General features: G+C 47.5%; 1 protein-coding gene across 1 annotated transcript; it reads right to left on the reverse strand.

The window, feature by feature from the left end:
• Window positions 1-1055: 1055 nt before the first annotated feature.
• Window positions 1056-25087, reverse strand: VXN (vexin; the record flags this gene model as incomplete). The annotated part of the gene is made up of 6 exons (XM_080938562.1): window positions 24914-25087; window positions 20132-20187; window positions 13042-13237; window positions 6951-7012; window positions 3641-3732; window positions 1056-1239 (listed from the first exon to the last, which is right to left on the reverse strand). Exons 1-6 carry the CDS (start codon window positions 24978-24980, stop codon window positions 1056-1058), a joined length of 657 nt encoding a protein of 218 aa, XP_080794688.1. The 5' UTR covers window positions 24981-25087.

Consider the following 25087-nt stretch of genomic DNA (forward strand, 5'->3'; position numbering starts at 1 on the left):
CTATGCATAATCTCTCTCTCTCTCTCTCTCTCTCTCTCTCTCTCTCTCTCTCTCTCTCTATCTCTCTCTCTCTCTGTGTGTGTGTGTGTGTGTGTGTATTTTGTTTTTGAGACAGGGTCTTGCTAGGCTGCCTAGGCATGTCTCAACGTGATCCTCTTAAGGCGCAGGGATCCCTGTTTTCTGCTACTACACTGGTCTTAATTATCAAATGCACACAATGCATTTCATTCAGATTCTTCCCTTCATCCAAAAACTTTCTTAAATTAGTCATTTTAGAGAAGCTCAGACCTGGGGACAGTCCTGCAACCTGCTGTCAAGCCACATACCACCATCCAGATGCTCCGGTGTCCCCATCTGTAAGTTGGGGACTACAGTGCTTTCTTAGCAGAGGTTTTGGCGAGAAGAGACAACAACAGAAGAGCGCTCTCTGGGTTAGTCACTGGATAAAGATGGTCAGTTGCGCCATGTCACGAGATACTGGACATTAAAATTAACATTGACATTTTAAGTGCTTTTCTATAGAAAAGAAGAGAACTCATGCAGCCATGCCCACGGTTAGTAAAGCAGAGAGGACGGTCGCCGTTAAGTAGATATTAGAACAAAGTAAAGACGAAGCGTTTTGTTCTTCATCAAGGCAGAACAGACATGAAATGGAAAAAGTGAGAACCATCATGTTCCATGTACCTCAGAGTCGAGCTTTTACATTGATACCAGGAATCATACATACGTCTTGGGAAAACTCCTAAGGAAGACAGCTCAGCTGCCTTCTGTTTTCCTTGGAAAGCTTTCAAACAGGCCAGGAAAGTTTGCTTCTGGGACAGTTTTGCCCAGAGATGGGGATATAACCTTTGCAATCGACCAGTCGGACTTTCAAACCAATGGCTTTCATAGTTCTGAGGAACGGGTTCCCTGCCTGCTGGGGCTGTTACTCCCCATGCCAGAGTGTAAGGAAAGATGATGCGTTTGGTCCAGCAGAGGGGAGGGTGGCTCAGTCCTCAACTCTTCCATCTCCCTGTGAATTGTGGCCAATGCAAGGCGCCCACGGAAGGTCGCCTTTAGTCAGCTTCAAAGGCGCTGTTGGTGGCTCCCATGTATTCAGCCTTCTTCTTGTGCCTGGTCCACATTTTTCGCAGGATGCCAGGGACACCACAGGAAGTGGTACCTGTTAATGGCAGGGAGGCTTCAGCTCCCTGGGGAAGGGCTGGGTACTCTTCTGCTATCTTCTTGAGGTGTCTGGATCTAAACAGGAAAACCAAAGAGTAGGGTGGGGATGGAGCGGGGGAGGCAATGACTGCATTGAGCCAGAGCTCTCTCCTTCTCCTCTATCCTATGACCATGCCCTGCATAGCTGGAGGGTCACTGTACAACACCCACAGGGATGTCTCTGGGGTGCATCTAAGATAGAGTAAGTAGAGATGACCATAAGTACGATAGTTTGTGGGATCTGGGCTCCTGTCCCTTTGTTTTGAGTCTTTTTTTATAAAAAAAAATTATTTATTTCATATATGTGAGTACACTGTTGCTATCTTCAGACACACCAGAAAAGGGCATTGGATCCCATTACAGATGGTTGTGAGCCACCATGTGGTTGCTGGGAATTGAACTCAGGACCTTTGAAAGAGCATTCAGTGCTCTTAACTGCTGAGCCATTTCCCTGGCTTCTGTTTTGAGTCTTGCTTGCCTAACCAGTAGGAATAAGGAGGAGTGGTGTGGTAGATTAGTGGTAGAGTGCTTGCCCAACTTGTAGAAGGCTTGGATTTGATCTCTAGCATGGAAATAGGCAGGTGGGGTGGGGAAGGGGTGGCTGGGTTTATGGAGATGGGCAGGTGGGGTGGGGGAGGGGTGGCTGGGTCTAGACAAGCAGTGCAGTACTGTGGCCTAGAAAACTTGACTTCTATCGAGGCATGTTGTAGGTAGTCTTTCTGGTCTACCTGAGCAGTTCACGGCAGTCCCTGCCCCCCCACCCCATGGGAGAAATATTAACAAAATCCAAGCCAAATGAATCAAAAAAAAAAAAAAAAAAAACCAACAAACAACCCCCCCCCCACACCCTGTTAAATCCCAGATATATCAAATGGCACATAACTTGGTCTTCACAGTTCTGTCTTGGGGAATTCTGACTTTCAGAAGGGCTCCATCGTGAAGGTTCTCACTTCAACTCCCAGGGCTTTACTTCCTTTAGCCAGTATTTGCTATGTTTTGGTTGTGTCTGCTTTTCAACAACTCGTCTTGAAACCTAATCTCTATCTGAGATATTAAGAGACCAGGGACCACATTGTATTTTCAGCCCTCGGGAGGCAAAAGCAGCAGCAGATCTCCAGTTCCAAGCTCACATCAACATTTTTATGCTGGTGAGTTTTTCGCCAGCTTGAAATAAGCCAGAGTCGTCAGAGAGAAGGGAACCTTAGCTGAGAATAAGCTTCCGTAAGATCTGGCTTTAGGGCTTTTTCTTACTTAGTGATTGGTGGGGGATGGCCCAGCCTATAGGGATGGTGGCCTCACTGGGCTGAAGGTACTGTTGGATAAGAAAGCAGGCTGAGCAAGGCATGGTGAGCAAGCCAGAAAGCAGCATCCCTCTGTACTCTCTGCTTCAGCTCCTGCCTCCAGCTTCCTGCCCTCATTGGGATCCCTTCCTGACCTCCTACAGTGTGGAAGTTGCTCCTTTTATTTCATTACAACAATAGAGACCCTAATTAAGACCCGTTCCATACCTGATCTATACCTGCCCTCCTCTCTGTTTCTTTTCAGACAAGGTGTCATGTACTCCGGGGTGGCCTTAAACTCACTATGGTGGCCAAGAAGTTAGGAGAGGTCTGGCCTGGGTGCTGGCAATCAGACTTGGTCCTCTGTCAGAACAGTACCTGCTCTTAACCACTGAGCCATCTCCCCAGCCTCTCTGTTTTTAAATAGATGAGAATGATTCACTCAAAACCAGAGTCGGTGGAAGTGTCAGGCTAGAAATCAGACCGGAGTCCAAAGCTTTCATTTTGCGTCACCTGAACCCCTTGTGACAACCTGCAGTGTGGAAGGTGGTCATTGAGATGTAACCGTCCATGATGAATTGCAGGCAGGCTCCGCTGTCTTCCTGCGCTGGAGGGCTGTGGTACTCAGGGAATAACCTTCTTATGGTGGCTATTTATCAGATGGAGTTAACAGGGGCCAGGGTTACAGTTTATTTAAAAACCCGTGTTTTATTGTTTGTTTTTGCAGCATTGGGAATGAAAACCAGGACCTCACAAAAGCTAGCCAGGTGCTGGACCTCTGAAAACTATTCGATACATTTCTTTACCTGTGCGTGAGGGCCCCTAATAGAGTTCATGAGGCATTCCTGACACCATCTACAGAGGTTCGGGATATGACTTTTGTTACATTCATCTAATTAAACAAAGCCACAAGAGCAGTGTTAATGATGTGGAAACCATGAAAAGTACTCCAGCTTAATCCCAGACAAGCAGTTGATGTGTAGATAGCCCGATCTGGGATCGCAGGTCTTGTTAGGAGGCAATTTACAGCTGCCATGGATTTTGTTGTGCAGAGTAAGTGTGTGAAGTGTGCAGAGTAAGTGTGAAGCCACCTGCTCATGATGGAGGGATGGGTGGGGATCTGTGCTGCTTGCACAGCAGGACAGCCGTGTACTTACCCTCTTCCCAGAACAGCTCCTTTTTCTGAGCCCTTGGCTGCCACCTCAGCCCCAACTGGAGCTTTCACTGAGATCCTGGCCACTGGAGGAATCTGTGTTTTAGGGAAGCGGTGAAAGAAATTAGGATGGTACCACATTCCTGAGGATGGTACCTCATTCCCACTCTGGCATTTACTGGAGCCATTTCTAAGAGGGCTGTCTAAAGGTAGTATCCCCCAACACGAGCGACTGTCCTCCCCTAGTCAGCATCAGACTTGCTGGAGGCCATCTGTGGTGCCTGGGTCTGACTTAGCAGGTGGGACATTGCCTGGAGCTGATGAATGGAACAAGATGTGTGAAAGAGTTGGTCCTGGGATGCTACTTTAAGAACCACTAGCCTACTGATGCCCCAGTGTAGGGAAATGCCAGGGCAGGAAGGCCAGAGAAAGTGGGTGGGTGGGAGTGCACCCTCATAGAAGCAGGGGGAGGGGTGGGATGGGGGTTTGGAGGGGAAACCGGGAAAGAGGATAACATTAGAAATGTAAATAAAGAAAATATCCAATAAAAGAAAAAAGAAAAAACTAGCCTACAGACATGTGTGTTTGTGTGTGTGTGTGTGTGTGTGTGTGTGTGTGTGAGAGAGAGAGAGAGAGAGAGAGAGAGAGAGAGAGAGAAAGAGAGAGAGAGATAGAGAGATAGAGACATTTGATCTTCTAAGAGTTGTCACCCTTTCCCTTCCACTGCTGGTGTCTGATTGTCAATCCTGTAGGGTCCATCTGTCTTCAAGCACACTGCCCACAGTAGCACGAGCCTTTCCCTTTGCCTTCTTGCACCTTTCAAATTAGTAGTCCACTCAGACCTTGTTTCTACCCAGGCCTGCTACACTCTCCAATGTCCTTCTTGGACTCTGGAACTGTCCCCAACCCACCCCCTGATCACGGAAGCCTCAGACCAGTTCTGCGCCTCTCTCCTTGAGGTCCTGCAGTGCTGACTTGTAGCTCTGCCCTTTCTGCCTTTTCTGCTGCTGACCCCTCCTTTCTTGCAGGTCTGAGGACTTCTCTGAATCAGGGCCTCATTTCTAACAGCCTTTCAAGGCCACTTTCACCAGGTCTGCCCCAAGGCTGCGGGCCGTGTTCATATTTGTCTGTCCTCCTGTCCCCAGAGCACTGTATTGGCTACACGATAAACCTGCCTGCTCACTTTTTATTTTTCTCTCTGGAGTTCTCTACTTGCTATCCTGCTCACTAGAGAAATGGTGTGACAAGCGGAGGAGTCTGGGATTGACCCTTCCTCAGCCCTGTGTTGAGCTGAGACTTAACTAATGGCCCAATCAGGGCTAAGTCCGGCAGTTGCTTCCTCAATGGATGAAGCTTTGTTTTTTCCTGCTCCAAGCCCCATCAACGTGTTAAGTCACCACATTTCCCGAAGTCTCTGGAAAAATTCCAGGTCAAGGACATTATTATTTACCCCTGTCCTGGAGTGGAAAAGGTTGAGGGCAGAGTTACTGTGCCACCTGGTGGCCTCTCCCTAGCTATTCCTTCCCATCATGCCAACGGCTCAGTTAATATGGCCCATAGCTCCTTAGTTCTGGAAGGGAAAGCCTGGTCCCTCCCCCTTCCTTAGTCCTACCTCATCTGTGCCAGCACTGAGTCAGATTTAGATGGGCAGGCTCTGGGTCTCTCTCCTGCCTCTGGACGACGAGCATTGGATGAGGAACGGGGCATAGTTCCACTCTTTCCAGACCCATGGAAACACTGCTTGAACCTCTTCACCCTTACCCTACACTACCCCAGCTTTCTTCCGTTCCTTGGCGTACGCTTATCTACCAAGGGCACAATCTAAACCTCTCCTGAGGCCTGGGAGCAGGAATCCCTGGTTACTAGATTCCCTTTGGGTACTTTCCCCAATACAATGACCTTGCTAAAATCCTTGGATTAGATCCCCTGCCCTGTGCGTAAATCTGTCTAATTTGTTCCACATAGATGAGGGGCTGGCCGGGAATCTGGTTTTCATGTTGAACGGCAGCTGCTGCAAGAGCCTACTATGTCTGAGATAATCTCAGCTCTTTCTTCCTTAACCTTGACCTCCCCACCCCCATCTCAGAACTTTCAAGACTGTCTTCCTTCCCTCTGCCAGCTGCCTAGTCATCCTATTTTCTGCATATGAGGTTGGAGAGGAGACTTCCTTGACAACCGCCCCACCCTTCTGTGTACTTTTTCCAATACAATGACCTTACTAAAATCCCTGGATTAGAGCTCGTGTCCTGAGCATGAGTACCCATATCTGTCTAATTTGTTCCACAGGGATGAGGGGCTGGCCCAGAATGCTTCTAGTTTTCACGTTGAACAGCAGCTGCTACAAGAGCCTAGAATGTCTGAGATAGTCTCCACTCACCGCTCTTAGGTGAGGGGGAAACTCATGCTCCTCCCTAGAAGAGTATGAATAAGTGGAGATAAATCTGGAGGGCATGTCCCCCAATCCTTATGCACGACAGCACAAACTGTTCAGACTGGTACTGATCTCTTGATCAGTTGAACGTCTTACTCTTTGGTTCTTGAATCGCAGCAAACCCGACCTGTAAGGGATGCTCCCAGAAGTACCTTGTCCTGAAATGACTTGTTATGGATTGAATATTTGTGCCTGACTTAAACTCATCTGGTAAGGCCCCACCTGTCCCCGGGGTGTTGATGGTGTTTAGAGGTGGAACCTCTGGGCAGTAACTAGGTTTAGATGGAGATATTGAGGGTGCAGCATCTATGATGATATCTGTGCCTCCTAAGAAGAAAGAGGTTTCTGCAATTGCCTCTATTTGTAGGAACAGAAAACACTCAGCAAGAACAAATCCAAATGCAAGGGGAGAGGAGAGCCCTCTCCAGACACCAACTCTGCTGTAAACAAATGTTTCAGAGCCATAGTCTATGTGTCGAAGTCAAGCTGAGACGATAGTGTTTTGGGCTTGTGTGGTGACACAGCCTCTCTTAGTGCTGGAGAACTTTACATCCCTTTACCCCAGAGCTGCACCTGGGAATTAGTTGGGCATTGCTCTATGGCCAGACCCTTTGGGTCTTCCCCCATGCATGAGATGCTAGCAAGTCACAGCTTCTGTTTGTATGTGAACTGAATCCCTGTTGAGAAAGAGAAGCAGCCAGTAATGTATCCTAAGTGCACAGAGGGGTACCAGTGGCTTGTTCCAAGAGCAAAGAACCACATTGCTGCTTTCCTAACAATCCTCAGCCCTGGGCAAAGGACACAATCTCTTTCTGGCACCAGAAAGACATATCAAGAAGTTTCGGGCACATCGGATACAACAAATCTGGCTTATTTTACTTACCAGTGATTTCCCATATGCACGATTTCCACACAGAGTCGATGCTCTGGGTTCAGAAATCCCCACTGTGGGATTGAACAGAAGAGACATTACTGAGCCGCACTCCGAGTTCTGTCTCCTTCTGCTTCTGAATCCATTCAATCTCGCTAACCCACTAGAGGAGGGGATTTCTCCGGGTTATTGTGCCAAGCATCGAAAGACAATGATGCTGGACAGGCAATGCTAACTGCCAAGTGGGGTCACCCCATATCCTGTCACTCTTCCAGGAAGCTGGGACTAAGTTCAGTGCAGTTCAGCAGCTATGACAGGCACACCGTGGTGGTAGGGATGTTCAGGGTGGAGGCGGCTGCACACGTGCAGGCAGAAGGCAGATATAGGGAGTACGTGTGTTTTCAGCTCGGTTTTGCTGGGAGCCTCAAACTGCTGGGGAAAAGATTAAGTCAATTAAGCATTTAGCTCCGTGTCTGCATGCAGTTGGTGCTCACAGAGTAGGGCCTCAGCACTTTCTCCTTTCCTGAGACCTCAGCTCACATGAAGTTAGTTAAAAGAGTGAGCCTCATTATTATGGTATTTTCATGTGTACTTTGTTCAAGCCCTTCCTCCTCCTCCACGTCCAATCCTAGTCCTCTCTCTTCCTGCTGGTCTCCCTCCTCTCCCTCATCCCAGTCCTGTCTGCTTCTGCCTCACAGGATTTGCTTGCCCTCCTTTCCTGCTCCCTCCCTCACTTGGATCCTACCTTCCCGTCTCATATTCTCTCTTTTTTTTGTCTAATCTCATCACATAAATGTCTATGTAGGAGCTCGTAGGAGCTGGGAGAGGCATCTGCAACACAAACCCGGTAACTGAGTTTGGATGCCAGGAACCCGTGGGGCACGGCAGATCTGCAAGTTTTGTAGGTGGTCTTAGAGCGGACTGGGTATGCCCCAAACCTACCCCAACAGCATTTCATCACAGTAGCTGAGCTTAAATGCTTACACATGTCCAATGGCTTGCTAGCTAGTGGTCTGGAAACAACTTACTGGTTAGCTGAGAACCAGTTAACTGGTTGGGTGACGAGGTTGTTTTCTGAGCTTCTTAGGTGGATGCTGCCTGCCAGTGGTGTTGCTTAGAGTGAAGAACCTACTTCGGGAATCACCTAATTTATGAATCATTATCTTCTATGGTTTGATCCAAAGACAGATGCTACTAAGTTCAGTTGGTCTAGGAAAATTCCCCTTTAACCCTGCCAAGAGTGCACCACAATAAGTGGTACCCGTGAATACTTGGAATCAGCAGTATACCAGGCATGGAGCTGGGCATAACTGCACAATAGTGGTTGGCCTCATTACCTGTAGGCCACACATTCATATCCAAAATACTGCATTTGTGGGGATGGGAGTGTGGTCCAGTGGTAGGCAACTTGCTCAGGACAGGAAAGGCCCTGATTCAATACTCAGTCCTGCAACAATGACAATAATAATGACGAACTTGAATTTATATAGGGGGTCATGGTAATACATGCATGTAGCATGGTAGCACATGCATATAACATGGTAGCACATACATGTAATCCCAACATTGATAAGTGAAGGTGGGAGGAGAAAGAGTTCAAAGCAAGTGAGTCCAAAGCATATCATAGACCATGAGACTATTTAAAAAAAACTATACTGAACAAGTACTTAGTTTCCTGGCCCTAGCCTAAATAGTATAGTATAACTACTATGTTCATATGGTTTATTTCACATGTACTTCAGTCATCTACCTTTAAATTAGACAGAAAGCCAAGTGTGTATAGGTTATACACAATTACTACACTATTTGACATAAGGGGGTTGAGCATTGTAGAGTCTGCCATCTTAAATGGGTCTTGAAACCAACTGTGCCCAATCTGGAGACAGTTACACCTCATTTGCCTTACTGTCACCATAAAGGGGGAGGAGGAGCCATGGTAGTTTACATGTTCTAGTTGGGGGAACCAAGGCATTGGTGATACATAGCCATTCATCTGAAGGCAGGTGTGTTTGGATAAGATATCCCCTGTATTTGCAGGCATTGAATATTTGGCCCCCAGTTGGTACCCCTCTTTGGGTAGGTTTAGGAGGTGTGGCCTTGCTACAGGAAGTGTATCACTGGGGACAGGCTTTGGGAGTTTTAAGACTTGTGCTATTTCAAGTCTGCTCTCTCTGCTTTCCGTTTCCCATTTGAGATGTGAGTTCTCAGCCACCATGTTTGCTCTCTGCCAAGCTCTCCTGGTTTATGGTTACTAACCCTAGTAACCTTTACTAGCTAGTAACCTGTGTGGTCACTAAGCTTCTGGAACTGTAAACCCAGAAGAAACCCTTCCTTGTCCCAGTTGCCTTGATCAGGGTGTTTTAACACACCATCAGAAGAGCAACTGAAGTCCCAGATAAAGATGGTTTCATGGGGTATTAGAGGGAGTCTCAAAGGATGCTTGATGAAGGGACAACATGTCCGTTCCAGAGGAGGTGGAGTTTTGTACACAGAGATGATCTGCAGAAAGAGCATTAGTGAAGGCTCGGGGCAGCACAATGGACTGAGCCGGCAGGGTTGTGTGAGGTAGGATAGCCCTGGGCTGCAGGATTCCATCCGGTAAAGACAGGGTGTCTCAGGAGGTGGCCATGGGATGCCATTATGGCTTGGAGGCAGGAAGAGACAGAAGATGCAGAGGAAGCTCCCGTCTTAGGGCATTCTGGGGGCTTTGGAGAGGGAGAGGGCCTGGAGGCTGAGGCTCTTCACTGCCATTGTCCGCATATGTGAGATGTGGTGGGTCTGTGGCTGCAACGCTTGAGGTAGGTTGCAAAGGTGGTAAGGCAAGAGCTCTCCGGGGGTGACACTAACGGCTTAGCGTATAGCGTGGGCGGGAAGGAGGTAGAAACATTTGGGATGAAACTGTAGACTTTCTGGAAAGCTGGACGGTCATGCCTGGTAAAAGGCGACACCTTTTAGCTTGTTTTGATCAGCTGGTTTGCGAGGTGCCCTAGTTCATCTCTGGGGAAAAGTGCTCTAAATAGTTTTCCAGGCCCAGGAGGTAGGCACTGTCCCTTCCCAGCATCTGAGACTGTGAGGATGTCTTCCTTGGTTCTACCTCTCCATGTCTCCTCACCTCTCTCTCTTCCTGGAGATGTCTGTAGCACCCGAGAGCCTTGTCCTCCAGTTTGGAGAAACAGCAAGCCCCTAGATCCGAGGTCCCTAGAGACATGCAGCTTACTGATGGGAGGAAGTGAGAATTGATACCCATGGGCTGTTGCCTAGTCTCTCCTTGGAGAGCATCAAGGTTTGGCTTTGGATCAGCAACAGTTCTCCTACCCATCCTGGGATCTATCGAGCTAGAAGCACTGAGGAATTGAATCGATGCCCAGTGGAATCTATTTTTTCCCCCACCCAAAGCTGACTAGCACATCCCTGCATGAGCTGACTGTCACATGTTGGGCAGACTTTCCATGTCATAGCCTACTGCTCTTGTCCTCTGAATAAAATAATCCTAGCCCTTGGGATGCTGAGGCAGGGGAATGGTGAGTTTGAGGTCAGCTTGGACTACACTATGAGATACTATCTTTTGGAAACTATAAAAGTGACCTCTAAAATTAGACATCTGGGGGACATGGCACTGACCATTACGTTAGGAGACCGGGTATTGTACCTTGGCTCTGTGGCTGCCAAGGACTGTCACCTTGCATGGGTCAAACAATTTCTACAGCGCTGTTTTTTTCTGTTCTGTGAACTTGGAAGGGGGTGACTGCGGTAGGCCAAATGGAAGATTAGAAAAACTACAGTCTGCCTTGTAGCATGATTGAGAATTATTTCAAGGTGTGTGTGTAAGACTCAGATTGATATGCCTTAGCCCTGGAATTCCTAGTCAAATAAAAAGTGTTTTTCCAACATAGTTCCAGGTGCTGTGCTGTGCCTGGAACCCATTTTGAAAATCACTGCATTAACTTCTCTCTAAACCCCTGCTACTCTCAGTCTGTGGACCCTGTAGCCACAAGAGGACTGTCCTGTCGGAATGAACCCTTGGATCCATCAGTGGACCAGGGTCCTTCTGAATTCAGATCTGCACCAGGGAAAGCCGCCTAGCTGATTCTTGGGTCCACCATAGCTTGAAAAACACGAATTCTAAATTCACTTTATGATTTTTGGAGCAAAGAGGAATATTCTGCCTATTTCTCTTCCCGCACACATGCATCCACCCACTCACCTATATATACATAGACACGGAGAAAAATCTATCTCCTCTTAATTTGCAAGTCAGACTGTGGCTTTTCTAACGCTTCCAGCCTATTTACATGTGTGCAGCCGACATTAGCTGAAAATGTAGCTTAGCTCATCTTCTTGTACCTCTGATCCTAAGTGCAGGGTAAGACCAAAGGAACCGAGTATGACGCCGAGGAAAAGCAACAGTTAGAACTAAGAACCACAATGAAACTTGGAACCGAGGAGGACCACGGAATGAGAAAAGATTGTTAGAGAACACAGTCAGTAGGGAATGGTGCCAGTTCCTGTTAATGCCCAAAGCTTCAACAACATTCTGGGGTTTCCTTTCCCTTCCTTCCTTCCTCCCTTCCTTCCTTCCTCCCTCTGTGTGTTCATTTAGTGTAGGTAGGTGCATGAAGTGCATCCTATGAAGGGCAGAAGTTAACCTCAGGTGTCTTCTACTGAGATCTAAAGCTTTCATATTAGGCTGACCAGGGAGCTCTGAGGTTCTGTCTCTGGCTGTTGGGATTCTGTAAACCCCACCCACCCCACAGTTACCTGGCCACAGCCAGGTATGCTCTGCACCCCCTCTTGTCCTTTTGTCCTCTGGCTACCCCCCCACCTCTTCTCTCCCCATCCCCTTTCTCTACCTCCGTGTGCTCATGGCCAGCCTCTACTTCTCTACTCTTTTCTTCTCTCCTCTCTCTCTCTGCCTCTACTCCCCTCCCCATGCCCTGAATAAACTCTATTCTGTACTATACTGTCTTGTGGCTGGTCCCTCAGGGGAAAGGGATTCCCAACATGTGTACCCCCTGCACCTCCATATCCCCTCCACTCTCTTCATCTTTTTCATAACATAGGTGCCGAACCTGGGACATCATCTTTTTTCTAACACTTCATAAAAATAACATCGGTGCCCCGTGTGAGGAGATTAGATTTCCTCTCCACCGGGCATCTCTTTTCTTTCACTAGCTTCCAACTCTGTATCATGACCTAGTTTTTCATGTGGGGTCTGGAGATTGGACTCAGGACCTGATATTTGTGTCACAAATACTTTATCAGCTGAGCTGTCTCACAACTGCTGTGTTTTTGTTTGTTTTTGAGGTAAGCTATCCTCCTGAAGCCTAGGCTGACCTTGAATTCAGGATACGTCTCCTCTCGTCCTCCCAAATGCTGAGATTACAAGTGTGTGCCATCATTCTGAGTGATTTAGGATTATAACATGAATAATATTACGCTGTCGGTACAACAGAAAACAAACGCCTAAAGGATCAGTTAAGGAGAAAAATGCTGTTAGAAACGTCAGTGGACTAGAAGCTGAATCTTATTTTTATTGCTTAGGGTGCAAGCCATTAAAAAACAAAAATCAACCTAGTATCCAAGGTAACATTACTGTTTCCAGTTTTCAAATAGGTTTGCCCCTAAATTCTTTTTATATATTACTAAGTCACTCAAATTAAAAAATGGTACAATTTGGTTAGTCGGGCCTGGTGGCACACGCCTTTAATCCCAGTCCATGGGAAAGCAGTTGCAGGCTTATCTCTGTAAATTCAAGGCCTCCCTGGTCTACAGAGTGAGTTCCAGGACAGCTAACTCTACTCTGAGAAACCCTGTCTCACCCCCCAACCCCGACCCCCACCCAAAAGGTACAGTTTGGTTGTTCTGACTGTGGTTATGGTACTAAGGATGAATCCAAGGACTTTTACTGACACACACGCACACGAAGGAGCGTGGCGTGTTCTCGCTCAGGGCTCACGGATGCCCATCTTCTGACGGGTGGGCAGCTACCTTTGCAGCATGTGAAATTCGGGCGTCTTCACTCACACTGCACTCCTGCTGCTGTAGCTCAGACCCGGTTCTCCGGGGTCCCCGCATCCCACCCGGGGAACTGAGACTCACATACCTGGTCTGGCGGTGGTTTTAGTGGGATGCACCCCGGGTGGCCTGGCGGTCTGCGGCCTGCCAGTCTGCAGCCACCTGCGGTCGCCTGTGTCCCTGCCAGTCTGCAGCCACCTGCGGTCGCCTGTGTCCCTGCGCTCACAGCGTTGAGGCAGCAGCTCCAGGGGCCTCGGTGGGTACAGGTCGGACTCGATCACCACCTGCAGGGTGAGAGGCGCTATCATCCTCCTGAGTTCCCACAAGCACCCGGGGACCGCACCCACCTCACGTCCACTAGGGAATTGTAATGAATGAATAAATGGCCACGGCGAGATGAGCCTGGACCAGGGTGTCAGGGAGTGAATTTTCACTGTTCGTCAGTGGAGGTAGCAGAAAGTCAGAAGAGAGGCTAAAGGCTAAGGTGGTTGCACTACAGTCGCCTGTTGGAGCTCAACCACAAACAGTAACAGACACTGGGACTCAGGGATCGTTGAGGAAGAGGGGCAGAAAGACTGTAAGAGCTGGAGGTCAGGGAGGACTACAGTAAGCAGCGCCCTTTCTGGGTAGGATCCGGCTGTGTCGGCCTTTCAGCAGGAAGGGGAAGGGGCTCATGAGCTGAAGAGCTATTCACGGTGGAGGTGGAGGGAGCGCTTGCTTTCTTCAATGTTATCACCTCTGGTAGGTCAATTTCAGTGGACCGCCTCACACCCACAAGCACGTACACAGCACAAAGTTGACCTAATAGGTTGTTTTTATAAGAGGACACGAAGCGGGGGCGCTGTGGCAAACCTGGGAGGAGCTAGGAAGAGTGAATACGGATCGAAACACTCGGTATGGAAAAGGTAATAAGAGATTATATTAACCTATGCAGAAAAGAGGGCAGAGAGATTGTAAGAACCAGAGGTGGTGGGTGACTTCAAGGGAACTGTTTTCCAGACACAACAGGGAAGATGAACGTAAGAATTCATAGAGACTGCAGCATGGAGGAAGGGCATGACGTCCCACACCTCGCCTAACTGACAGTCAGGAGGACAGGAAAGTCAGCTTTCTCCAGTGGAGTGGCACGGGATCGGTCTTACTCCTCAGGCCCCGTGCTCGGGAACAGGTCAGCCAACCCAAACCTGACTCCCTGTTCTGTCGTTTGTTTTAAAGAGAGGGAGGGAACTTGGAGTTGGGTGGGTTTGGAAGGAGCTGGGAGGAGCTGGAGGGAAGGAAAAGATAAGATCAAATTATTGTACTAAACCTTTAAAACTGCTGTTTAAAAAAAAACAAACAAACTGGGGGGGTCTGGAGAGATGGCTCAGTGGTTAAGAACACTGACTGCTGCTCTTCCAGAGGTCCTGAGTTCAATTCCCAGCAACCACATGGTGGCTCACAACCATCTGTAATGGGATCTGATGCCCTCTTCTGGTGTGTCTGGGGAAAGCAACACAGTATTCACATAAAATAAATAAATCTGAATAAATAAAGAAACCTGAATCTGCACTGAACACACACAGAGGTCGTTCTTTATCTCCTAGCAGATGGCATGCCATGGTTTTCATAACACGTCGTTATCTTAAGGTAAGTTTGTGAGTCAGAGCAAGAGATGATTTAAAGTTGAGTGTGGTGTGTGTGTGTGTGTGTGTGTGTGTGTGTGTGTGTGTGTGGACTGTGTGCATACTGTGTGCCATTTACACAGGCAACTTGAGCACGTGAATGTTGATATCCATGGACGTCTCAGAACCAACCCCTGAGGGTACTGAGGGGCAGCTGTACTTAAATCATTGAAATTATTTAAATGTAAGAACAGGACACAAATAACAGCAGCCATTTTTCTCTTAACACGGGGAGTCCTGAAGGGAAACTTGGCAGCCTGGGAGCAGATTCTGCATATTTTATCCATTTCCAGGACACAGGGTCATTCATTAGAGGCTTCACTATTCCATAGCACCCCATCCTCCCCAGGGCCCGGTTTCCCTCACTCACTTCCTTCTGCACACAGCTGCTCTGCAAGGACCCGTTCTGTCTCAGCCCCCGGGTGCCTGAGCATCTGCGAGGGGGGCAGAGGGGCTCAGCCCCCATCCTCTAGGTTTTGGCAGACCCCCTTCAGTTGACCACACAAGACTATAGTGTTGGTTTGGGAGGGTGCCGAAGAAAAGTAAATGGGCTTTTAAAAACACGACAACAGGGTGGTATTTCAAGTCGGCGGAGGAAACTGTATCTTTAGTGATGTTGTTGGAATAAATATCAGGGCACTGGCTTGGGTTCAGTGATAAGCCAGGTCAAAGCTGTGGTTGAACAACAAATACTGAAATAGAATGTAAGCTGATAGAACACAGCGCATTATATATACTGAGGGATAATTTCCTGTGCCCACAAAACTCTTTGCTAAGCAATAACATTCAAAAAAGTAATAGAAAATGGAGAGAAAATGAGCAAAACTCATAAAATATGCTTACTGTCAGGGAAGAAATGCATTTTAAAACAGTGTTGGTTGTCCCACATAGACTGCTTCCTTTGCCCTCTGTTCCTTGATGTGCAGTTTCTTCCATGATGGAACCCAGCACATTGGGAATTACCTGATTAATAATAGGTCTCATCTCAGATTACCAATGGAGAACAAGATTAACTCAATTTCAGGTCAAGTCAGAGTTAAAACTCCAGATCTGTTTTTTAGATAGATCTTTATCTAGTCTAGGCTAGCCTCCAACTCAATATATAGCTGAAGGTATCCTTGAACTTCTAACCCTCCGGCCACCAGCTGTATAATGCTGAGATTACGGGTGTGTATCAACAGGCTGGGGTCTGAACCCAGGGTATGTATGCCAGGCAAACATTCTACCGACTCAGCCACATTCCATGACCATATGCCCCAGTTTTGCCACTTACTAGTTGAGCGTAGGGTCATGCCCACTGACATAATCAAAGCCTGTTATTAGCAAAGGTTCTGGTTGTGTACAGACCACATTTGCAAGTGTTTTGGTGTTCTGAAGATTGAATGTTTGTGTTTGTCATAGAGGAGCATGAGAGAAGCCACTCGTGTCTTCTTTCAGTTTACCTCAGGTATCCCGTATCTAGAAATTGAATATCACAGATTTTGGTCTGAAATGGGGTAGAATATTTACTCTTGTCAGATCCATTTAGGACCCAGTCATATCTTGGGTGGGGGGGACCTGGGTGTATTCTGAGCATTTAGGATTCATCGCTGGCCTGATAATCCTTGTCCTTTCTTGCTCTGGGCATTTTAGAAATGGTAGCTTGCTGGGTTGCCTGCAAGCTTTTGAGGTAGGCTGAAGAAAGTTCCTGTCCACACAGTGAAATGCAGTGTGTGTGTGTGTGTGTGTGTGTGTGTGTGTTTTACACTCAGTTGTAGGACAACGTAAGGCAGATGAGAAAGCCCAAGGGGTCCATGAGAAGGCAGTAGCACCTTCCATCTTTTGAAATGAAGACATGTGTACTCTTTGGGGAAGGAGATATGCCACCTTTCCAGGTTGTCATTGAATTGTGTGTGGCAGGAGATAGGGAAGAGAAAAGGAGAAGCATTAGCTGTTCAACCCACCATGGATGGAGGATGTCAGTGTATGTGATAGTGGTCATGGAGATGGTGGTGATGGTGGTGGTGATGGTGATGATGGTGGTGATGATGGTGGTGGTGGTGGTGATGGTGGTGGTGATAATGATGATGGTGATGGTGATGATGGTGGTGATGATGGTGGTGGTGGTGGTGATGATGGTGGTGATGATGGTGGTGGTGGTGGTGATGGTGGTGGTGGTGATGGTGGTGGTGATGGTGGTGGTGATGATGATGATGGTGATGATGGTGGTGGTGGTGTGATGGTGGTGGTGTGATGGTGGTGGTGGTGATGGTGGTGGTGGTGGTGGTGATAGTGGTGATGATGGTGGTGGTGATGGTGGTGGTGATGATGATGATGGTGATGGTGATGATGGTGGTGGTGATGGTGGTGGTGGTGTGATGGTGGTGGTGGTGATGGTGGTGGTGGTGGTGATGGTGGTGGTGATGATGATGGTGATGATGGTGGTGGTGGTGGTGATGATGATGGTGGTGATGGTGGTGGTGATGATGGTGGTGGTGGTGGTGATGATGGTGGTGATGGTGTATGTGCCTCTAGGTACTTTCCAGGTTATCACTTAGGGCCACACACCTCAGAGCAGGGCAATAGCTGGCTGCTGAGAGCTTGACTTACTCTCTTGTCCACAGAACTCTGACGGCTGTAGAACACAGTGGTGTGTGAGCATGCCCTTAGCATCTCATAGAGAGAGGGTGGGAGTCTGAGATGTTAATAGGGTAGAAAAGGGAAAACAAGGATTTAATGATGGGATTTCCTTGTTCTAGGTCATCAAACAGTCTACTGAAATGTTATTTTCATACATTGCTGGGGAGTCCATCCCTTTATACCCCAAATTCATACTTCTATTTGTTTACCAGCTCAGAGGTCAGGATGAGGAATTAGACACATGAATGAGACCTAGAGGATGAGGCACAATCATGACTTCGGACAGAAGGAAATGGCAGGAATGTCCAAACTAACAACTTTTACATGTAGAAAATCTGAGGTCAGAGGGAGCTTTGTGTCTTCCTTAAGGTCACAGAGCTGTCCCAACAGAACCAATGCAAACCTCAGCTCTGTATCCCTGAGTGAAGGCTCTTTGTGAGGCTTCAGAGGGGCACCCAGCTGAGGACTTTCAAGCACAGTTGAATACTTAGTGCACAAACCAGGAGACTCCACACAGATGTCCTCACACAATCATCAAATTTGGGACAAAGTGATATTTACAACCCCGTTTCTCTGTCTTTCCTCCTGTCAGATTCCCTGCTTATTATCAAAGGGTTCTGTTATCCTAGTATGTTGGACAGACCCACTCCTTGTGTGGGCGAAATCTCTCCAGATATCTCTATGACATCTACAGGCATCAAGATGATTAGGACGTCAACAAGCCAGACTTGGAATCCGAAAAGAAGAGACTGTAGAGAGGGAGGGTTAATGGAGGGAGGGAGGGGAGAGAGAGCACATCAGAGACTGTGCCTTGTGATTTGGAAGAAAAAGCAAGAGGAAGTGCATTGGGGCTGAGGGTGACTCAGAGAAGGAAGTGGTAGAGGGAAAATGAATTTTCATCCACACGGAGGCCCAAGGAGTGACAGGAAATGCAAACCAACATTTGGGGACAAAGAATTCTGTAGATGTTAGTGCCTGTGCAAAGAAGATGGTTTCCTGTTACCTCCGAGCTACTAACCTAGACAAGAGGACAGAGCCCCCATTTCACCAAGGCAGGAGAGGTCAGACTTCAGCTGCCCAGCCTGGTGTGCACGTCCTGTAGTTAGCCTAGAATATTCTAAATGGAGGAGCTGGAAGCTGTTGGCTAAGGCCTCAACCCCCGAAGGAAAGTTTCCTAACTCTGAATTGTCTGTGAAAACACTTTTGTCTTCATCTTCCTTACGGACGAGGGGCTTAGTCTCATGATGTGCACGCCTGCTCTTTCCTAACAGAGTTCCCGGGAGTCCGTATTCAAAGGTACACGATGAGCGTAGAAGCAAGCAAAGGAGAGGAATAAAAACCCACGTGTGTGTGAGTGTGTGTATGTGAGTATGTGTGTGTGTATATGAGTGTGTGTGTGAGTGTGAGTGTGAATGTGTGTGAGTGTGTGTATGTGAGTATGTGTGTGTGTATGTGAGTGTGTGTGTGAGTGTGAGTGTGAATGTGTGTGAGTGTGTGTATGTGAGTATGTGTGTATGTGAGTGTGTGTGAGTGTGTGAGTATGTGTGTGTGAGTGTGTGTGAGTATGTGTGTGTGAGTGTGTGTGAGTATGTGTGTGTGAGTGTGTGTGAGTATGTGTGTGTGAGTGTGTGTGAGTATGTGTGTGTGAGTGTGTATGTGTGTGTGAGTGTGTATGTGTGTGTGTGAATCTATTAATCTTCTACTATGTTCTACAGTATATCAGAATTTTGTGATACTAAGGCAAGTAAGTATCCTTACAGTGTTTGAGATTTTTTGGAATGGATACACGCTGAAATGTAGCAAAGCTGTAGGCAATACTCTTGTTGCCTGGCTACTCTGCCCTGTTCAGGGTGATCAATGTACCTGTTTTCTTCCTTTTCTTTAAAGTCTAAAGGATGTTTATAGAAACAGAAAATAAACCCATTTTTAACTTAAAAAAACATGTATTTAAAACAAAAAAATATTTTTAAAATTACAATACTTAAAAATTGTAATAGTGCTGTCCAATGTCTGTGGTAGCAGCTGCTCATCGCCTTCCTTCTGAGACACCCTGACGACGTACGTGCTGGTAGTTCTGACAGGAAGACATGTATAAAGTGAGAGGTGCCTCACCATCAGCCTCTAAGGGTGTCTGAGCGACATAAAAATGCCGAAAGTGCGTTAAAAACACCAAAGCACAATTTAGAAATGAAAGTCCACGTTGATGAGGCTGCGGGAAAAGAACAGCGAAAGCCCTGGAACCTCCTAATTGTTCCGAGTTCTGGCGTTACCAGACAAGCCTGTAAGCCAAAGACATTTTTAAGAAGAGTCATGCCTAAGACCCCAGCATTTTGGAGGTTGAGGCAAGAGTATTTCAACTTTCAGGCCAGCCTGGGCTGTGTGGTGGGCTTGTGGACAGCCTGAGGTACACAGGTCTATCTCAGGCAAGCACTCAAACAGCCACAAAATTGCTTGTGTGCTCTGTACATCCACCACAACATATTAGATACGCAAATACCCAAGGATAGATAGGCTGGTGGACGGACGATCTCTCCTTATCCGTTTATCTGCTTATTCTGCTCGGAGCCCTGTGTCACAAGGAATTGTGTGAGTACTTCGTTGCTGTCTATAATGGTGAGAATATATAATGTTACATATATTGTTATGGATGCCTAGACCAGGATGGTACGTCCATATCAGGAACTCCTGCACAGGCAGTGTGAGGTCTTCCCTGTCCCTGGGAAAATGGCACAATGTGGGACTCTGTTGGGGACTATTCTGTGTACGCTTGATATTTGCCGGTTATTTTGTCTATGTGAATAAATCACCATGAGACACTGAAAATACCCTCTGCCCTCTGTGAGCTCAGAGAGGGGTCAGTCCAAGAAGTATCAAAACCAACTGATCACATTTCCTTACATTCTTGGCCAAGAGGTGCTGAGAGCTCTTCACTCTTCTCCTGGACGGACTGGGCACTGAAAGAGATAAAGAAATGGTTTTAGAAAATGCCTAGAAGGGTTTGTCCCAGTCCTGGGGCTATGGGGTGGGTGGGGGAGAAACAGAATTTCACTGGGACTCAAGATGTCACCTGGCTTGGCTGCAACAAAATTTCTTTTCTTTTTTTTTAATTAGATACACTGTATTTACATTTGAGTACAACAAAATTTTCTATAGCAGTTCAACTTCACAGAGATGCAAAGTAGACGGGTCATTCCCAGGGTCTGGGAGGCTGAAAGAGTAGGGTATTACTGTCTCAGAGTAGGCCAAGGAAAGAGTCAGATTGATGGTGGTCATGGTATCACTGGTCTGTACACCTGTGGGTAAAATGGTCACACACACACACACACACACACACACACACACACACACACACACAGCCATAATTTAAAAGCAGCTTAGTAGGGAAAGATGTAGATTAGCTTCGAGAGTGTCTGTGTACCATGCATGCAGTTCTGGGTTTGACCCTCCGTACCACATAAAACCTGGTGGGTTGGTATGTACTTGGAATTTCAGAACTTGGGAAATGGAGACAGGAGTAAAATCAGGAGTTCAAAGTCACCCTTGGTTACATAGTGAGTTCTAGCTAGCCTGGGCTAACACAGGAGTCCCCATCATGGAGAGAGAAAAAAAAAAAAAAAAAAAAAAACCTTAAACCAGTAATCTTTTAAGTAGTTACAGCGCTTGGCTGGGCCGAGGCAAGGATCTGACTATGTAATAGCCACAGTTCCCAGCTCTGGTAACTAGCATTCCTCCCTCTCACTTCTGTGGGGTTGACTGCTCGAGGTCCCTCACAACAGAAGGACATACACATGATGTTTGGCCTCGAATGTTTCACGTCACCTACCCTAGTCATCTACCTTCTATATTGTTATGAGCTAATGGAACACAAGTCCTAGCACATCTCCATCCTGATTAGAACAGAATTGATTTCTTCTTCCTTCCTTCTTTCATTTATTCTTTCTTCCTTTTGTTTTGCTTTTTGAGGAGGGGTTTCTCTGTGTAATCCTGGCTGCTCTGTAGACACGGCTGGCCTTGAACTCACAAAGATCTGCTTGCCTCTGCCTCCCAAGTGCTGGGATTAAAGGTATGCACCACCACCGCCTGGCCTGAATTGGCTTTTTAACACCTATTGCAGGAGTGACGTTAGAGGTCTTTCTCCTTTATTCTTGGCAAAGCCCTTGTTGTGGTGAAGCCTGGAGTCTGACTCCAGCTTTCTTGAGCTGGGTGTGAATCTGAACTTGACGGGCCTCACTTTCTTCATGTGTCAGATAGGGATGACAATGGCACCCACACTAGAGGGCTGTGTCAAGGAGCAAATGAACCCAGGAAATAGTGGCTTCATAGAACTTTTCTGCCAGAGGAAGGCACAAGGAAGAACCGGGTGCAATGGCTACCTATGGAAGGCTATGGCTTCTGACCCAGCCAGCAACTCTTCTTGCTGCCCACCTCATTCCGTCCTGCTGGTCCCTGCCTCCCCATCCCTTCTTTGAGGTACGCGTCAGGAGTAAGTTCCAGTGCAGCTTCTGAGTGAAACAGCTTCTATCTTCAGAGGTCACTATGAGCTGTATCTACCACACATACATCGTTAAAGGGCTCCTGGTCTCTAGAATTGAAGAGGACACGCATGGCTGGTGGTTTACATCTTTAAGAGAAAGGAAAAGCGCCATACTGTTTTCTATTGCCAGTGTTACAAGGTCATTGTAACAATGTAACATTGTAACAAGCTCTCAGGCTGACCGCCGCATAGGTAACATTGGAAGGAGAAGTAGTAAAGGGATTCGCTAAGGTTCAAGCTGAGCCTGGGGGGTGATGGTTACTCAGCTTCATTCCCACTGAGTTGCCCTGCCGCACCGATCCCACAGCATTGCGAGTTTCCAGGGCTGCAACATCCACTCTGTTCAGCCACACTGTGTGTGCATATGGTACGGTGTGGTGTATGTCCTTTTTACTGTATATTGTGTGCTACGTGTACTTGCTAGTGTGTGGGTGTATGTGCTTTGGCACATATACTCATTAGTGTGTATGCATGTGTGTGTTGTGGTGTGTGCTCTTGTTAGTGTGTTTGTACATGTGTGCATACGTGTTAGTATGTGTGTGTGTATGTGTGCATTATGTGATATATATCCTTGTTAGTGTGTATTGTGTGGCACATGTACTTGTTAGTGTGTGTGTGTGTGTGTGTGTGTGTGTGTGAGTGTGTGACATTGAATGGCTTTTCTTCATTGCTTTCCATCTTCACTTTATTATTAATTTTGAGACAGATCTCTCACTGAACTGATCGTCTGATAGCTCATCAATTTGACTGCCAGCAAGCTTCTAGGATCTATCAATCTCTGCTGCTGGAGTTTGGCCAGGTGCCACATACCCAGCTTTTCACATGGTTCTGGGGATCTAAACCCGGCTCCTTGTGCTTGGGAGGAAGGCACTTTGCTTACTGAGCCATGGCCCCACATTCTTTTTGAGACAGGGTCTTATTATGCATCCCAGGCTCGCCTGGAGCTCATGATTCTCCCACCTTAAGCCACCAAGTGCTGGGACCACAGACGTGTACTGGTACATGAGGTTTAAGGCTTTTCGTTCTAACCACTAGGCAACCCAGGCTATGCTACCTGCACTGCTGAGCCTGTTCTAGGGAGATTGGGCTCATACACAGCCTCTGGGAAATGGCCCACTTAGGGGATTCAGACCTTGTTGGACAGTCAAGCCACCTTGTGTTCTGCAGTTCTTTGGACGGCCTGTAATAAGGGTTTGTACACAGTGAGTGATTCAGAACTGAGGCTCTTGGGATGCCCCAGGGTGAAGCAAGGCATGGGAAGGGATGTGATCTACCCACTGATGCCTCTACAAAAGCTGCAAATAATCCTCCCTAGAAAGTAACTCCCCAGAAGTGAAAAATCTATGAGCACTTAGTTTAAGGCGCAAGGATGGATGAAAACAGGGTCAAATATTTATCTTTAACGAAACATATTCACGGCCACCCGAGCAGGCTGAAAACTCAAATCACGTTGTATATGACATGTTTAATAGTGTGTGATTGTACATGCCCCACTGTAGCTGTTCTAAGTCTCGGTCTATGTATTCTCCATGACAATCCTGGAAGCTAAATCCTTTTTTTCTCTTTTACAGAAGTGGGAACTCGCGCCTGAGAGGTTAAGTAGCTGGTCCAAGGTCACACAGCACAGAAATGACAGAAGTCTTACAGCCACATTGTCAAGGACTTTTCCTCCCTTGCTTTTTACAGGAAATAGATGTACCTTTTCTTTTCTCAATCTTTCGAGAACAGTGCATCTCAGTGCAATGCCCGAGAATCCTCAGCTTTCTTGGGTTATAGACATGCGCACTCTTCTCAGTGAAAACAGACCAACCAATATTTTTGCTTTCCAAAGATCAACAGCGAGGCTAGGCCGCCTTTTCACCTTCTCCAGTCCTCCTTCCACACTTCTCCAGGGCCACTGAGCTCACCGATTTTATAGCACATGGATCCTTCTCGTCTTGTTTTCACAGGTCGCTCCAAAAATGTACCCATAAACACTATGCAGAATTATCTTAGCGTCCCAAGCACGATATTAAGCATAGATCAATTACTAACAATGAAAGCCCCAGCCCCCCCCCCCAAAAAACCCCAAAAAACAAAAGGCAGAGACAAAGTAGATGGGAAGCCTCTTTTTATGCACACAGATCTAATTAATTCCTCTTCATAAGGGTTGACTTTCAGAATCTCCAGAGAGAATTTCAACTCCTACACATGGGCAAACTCCCAATTCTCCCTTTCCTCCCTCTCCCTCAGTAGTAGGGCTCAGTTTATGTTTAGCTGTCTGCCTGTGTCCAGGCTGAGTCATGAGCCCCCAGGATAACCCCCCTGGCTCCCCAGCAAGGCACCTCACATTGGAGGGACAAAGCAAAGAACTATTCGAATGTGGGCTCACCATTTCAGCCAAATATCCCAGTGAACCCGGGGGCGAGCCTGTGTGTGCTACAGCAGGACAAGACAAGGGGTTGCAGGACCAACAGTGTCTGCGTGAAGGGCTGTATACTCGATCACCAGCCGGACCCTCAGCGCGGTCTCACGCAGCCCTTCCCAGGACTCCACACCAGGAACCAGAGGTTGTAAAGTCAAGGTTCCCTTTTGGTGGTCCTAGGTGGATGACCCTGGGTCTGGATGGCTAAGTAAGCCCCGGGGTCAGTTTCATTCCCTTTCTGGGCGTTTGGCTGTCTAGGAGCCTTTCCCCTCCCAAGTCAGATGGAGTTGGCTTTTGGAATAGCTGATTCTCCCTTCAGAAAGGGCTCCCCCTTTCTGTCCCCCCCCCCCCCGCCTCCCCAGACAATGAGAAAGGCTTATCGGACTGCCCTAAGGCTTATCGGACTGCCCTGGTAATTTTGTTTCCATCTCTGTCTCTTTAACAATCACTTATTGTCCCTGTCATTGGGCATGCTGGGTTGCGCGTTTCGAGTTAAGTGAAGCAGGAAGGCTATGCTGTCCCCGCGCCCGCCTTAATAGATTGTCCCCTATGATTGATGCTTATATTCTTGTGCCCCTTTTCAGAAAGGGGGGGGGATCAAAACGGAGAAGCCAACAGACCTCGGGACCTGAGGGTACCGCGTACTATTGTACCTTAGTCGGACAGCACGGGTCACCTCCCCCCGTAGGGTAAGATGCCACAGTAGGGGACGCCAAGGGCGATTGTTATGATTATTACTCACCCTTGGAAGGAATCACGGTGGTGAAAACTTCAATATTCTCATCACTGCAGCTGTAGATCTGATGCATGGTCTCAGCCTCCTGCCCTGCAGGGAGCCGGTGGCCTCTCTCTGGAGCCCTAGGGTCTCCGAAGCCAGTCTGGCTCTGGGATCATTGTGCAGGTCCACAAAAGACAG

This window comes from Micromys minutus (genome assembly GCF_963924665.1).
Source record: "Micromys minutus genome assembly, chromosome: 26".
NCBI classification, from domain to species: Eukaryota; Metazoa; Chordata; class Mammalia; order Rodentia; family Muridae; genus Micromys; species Micromys minutus.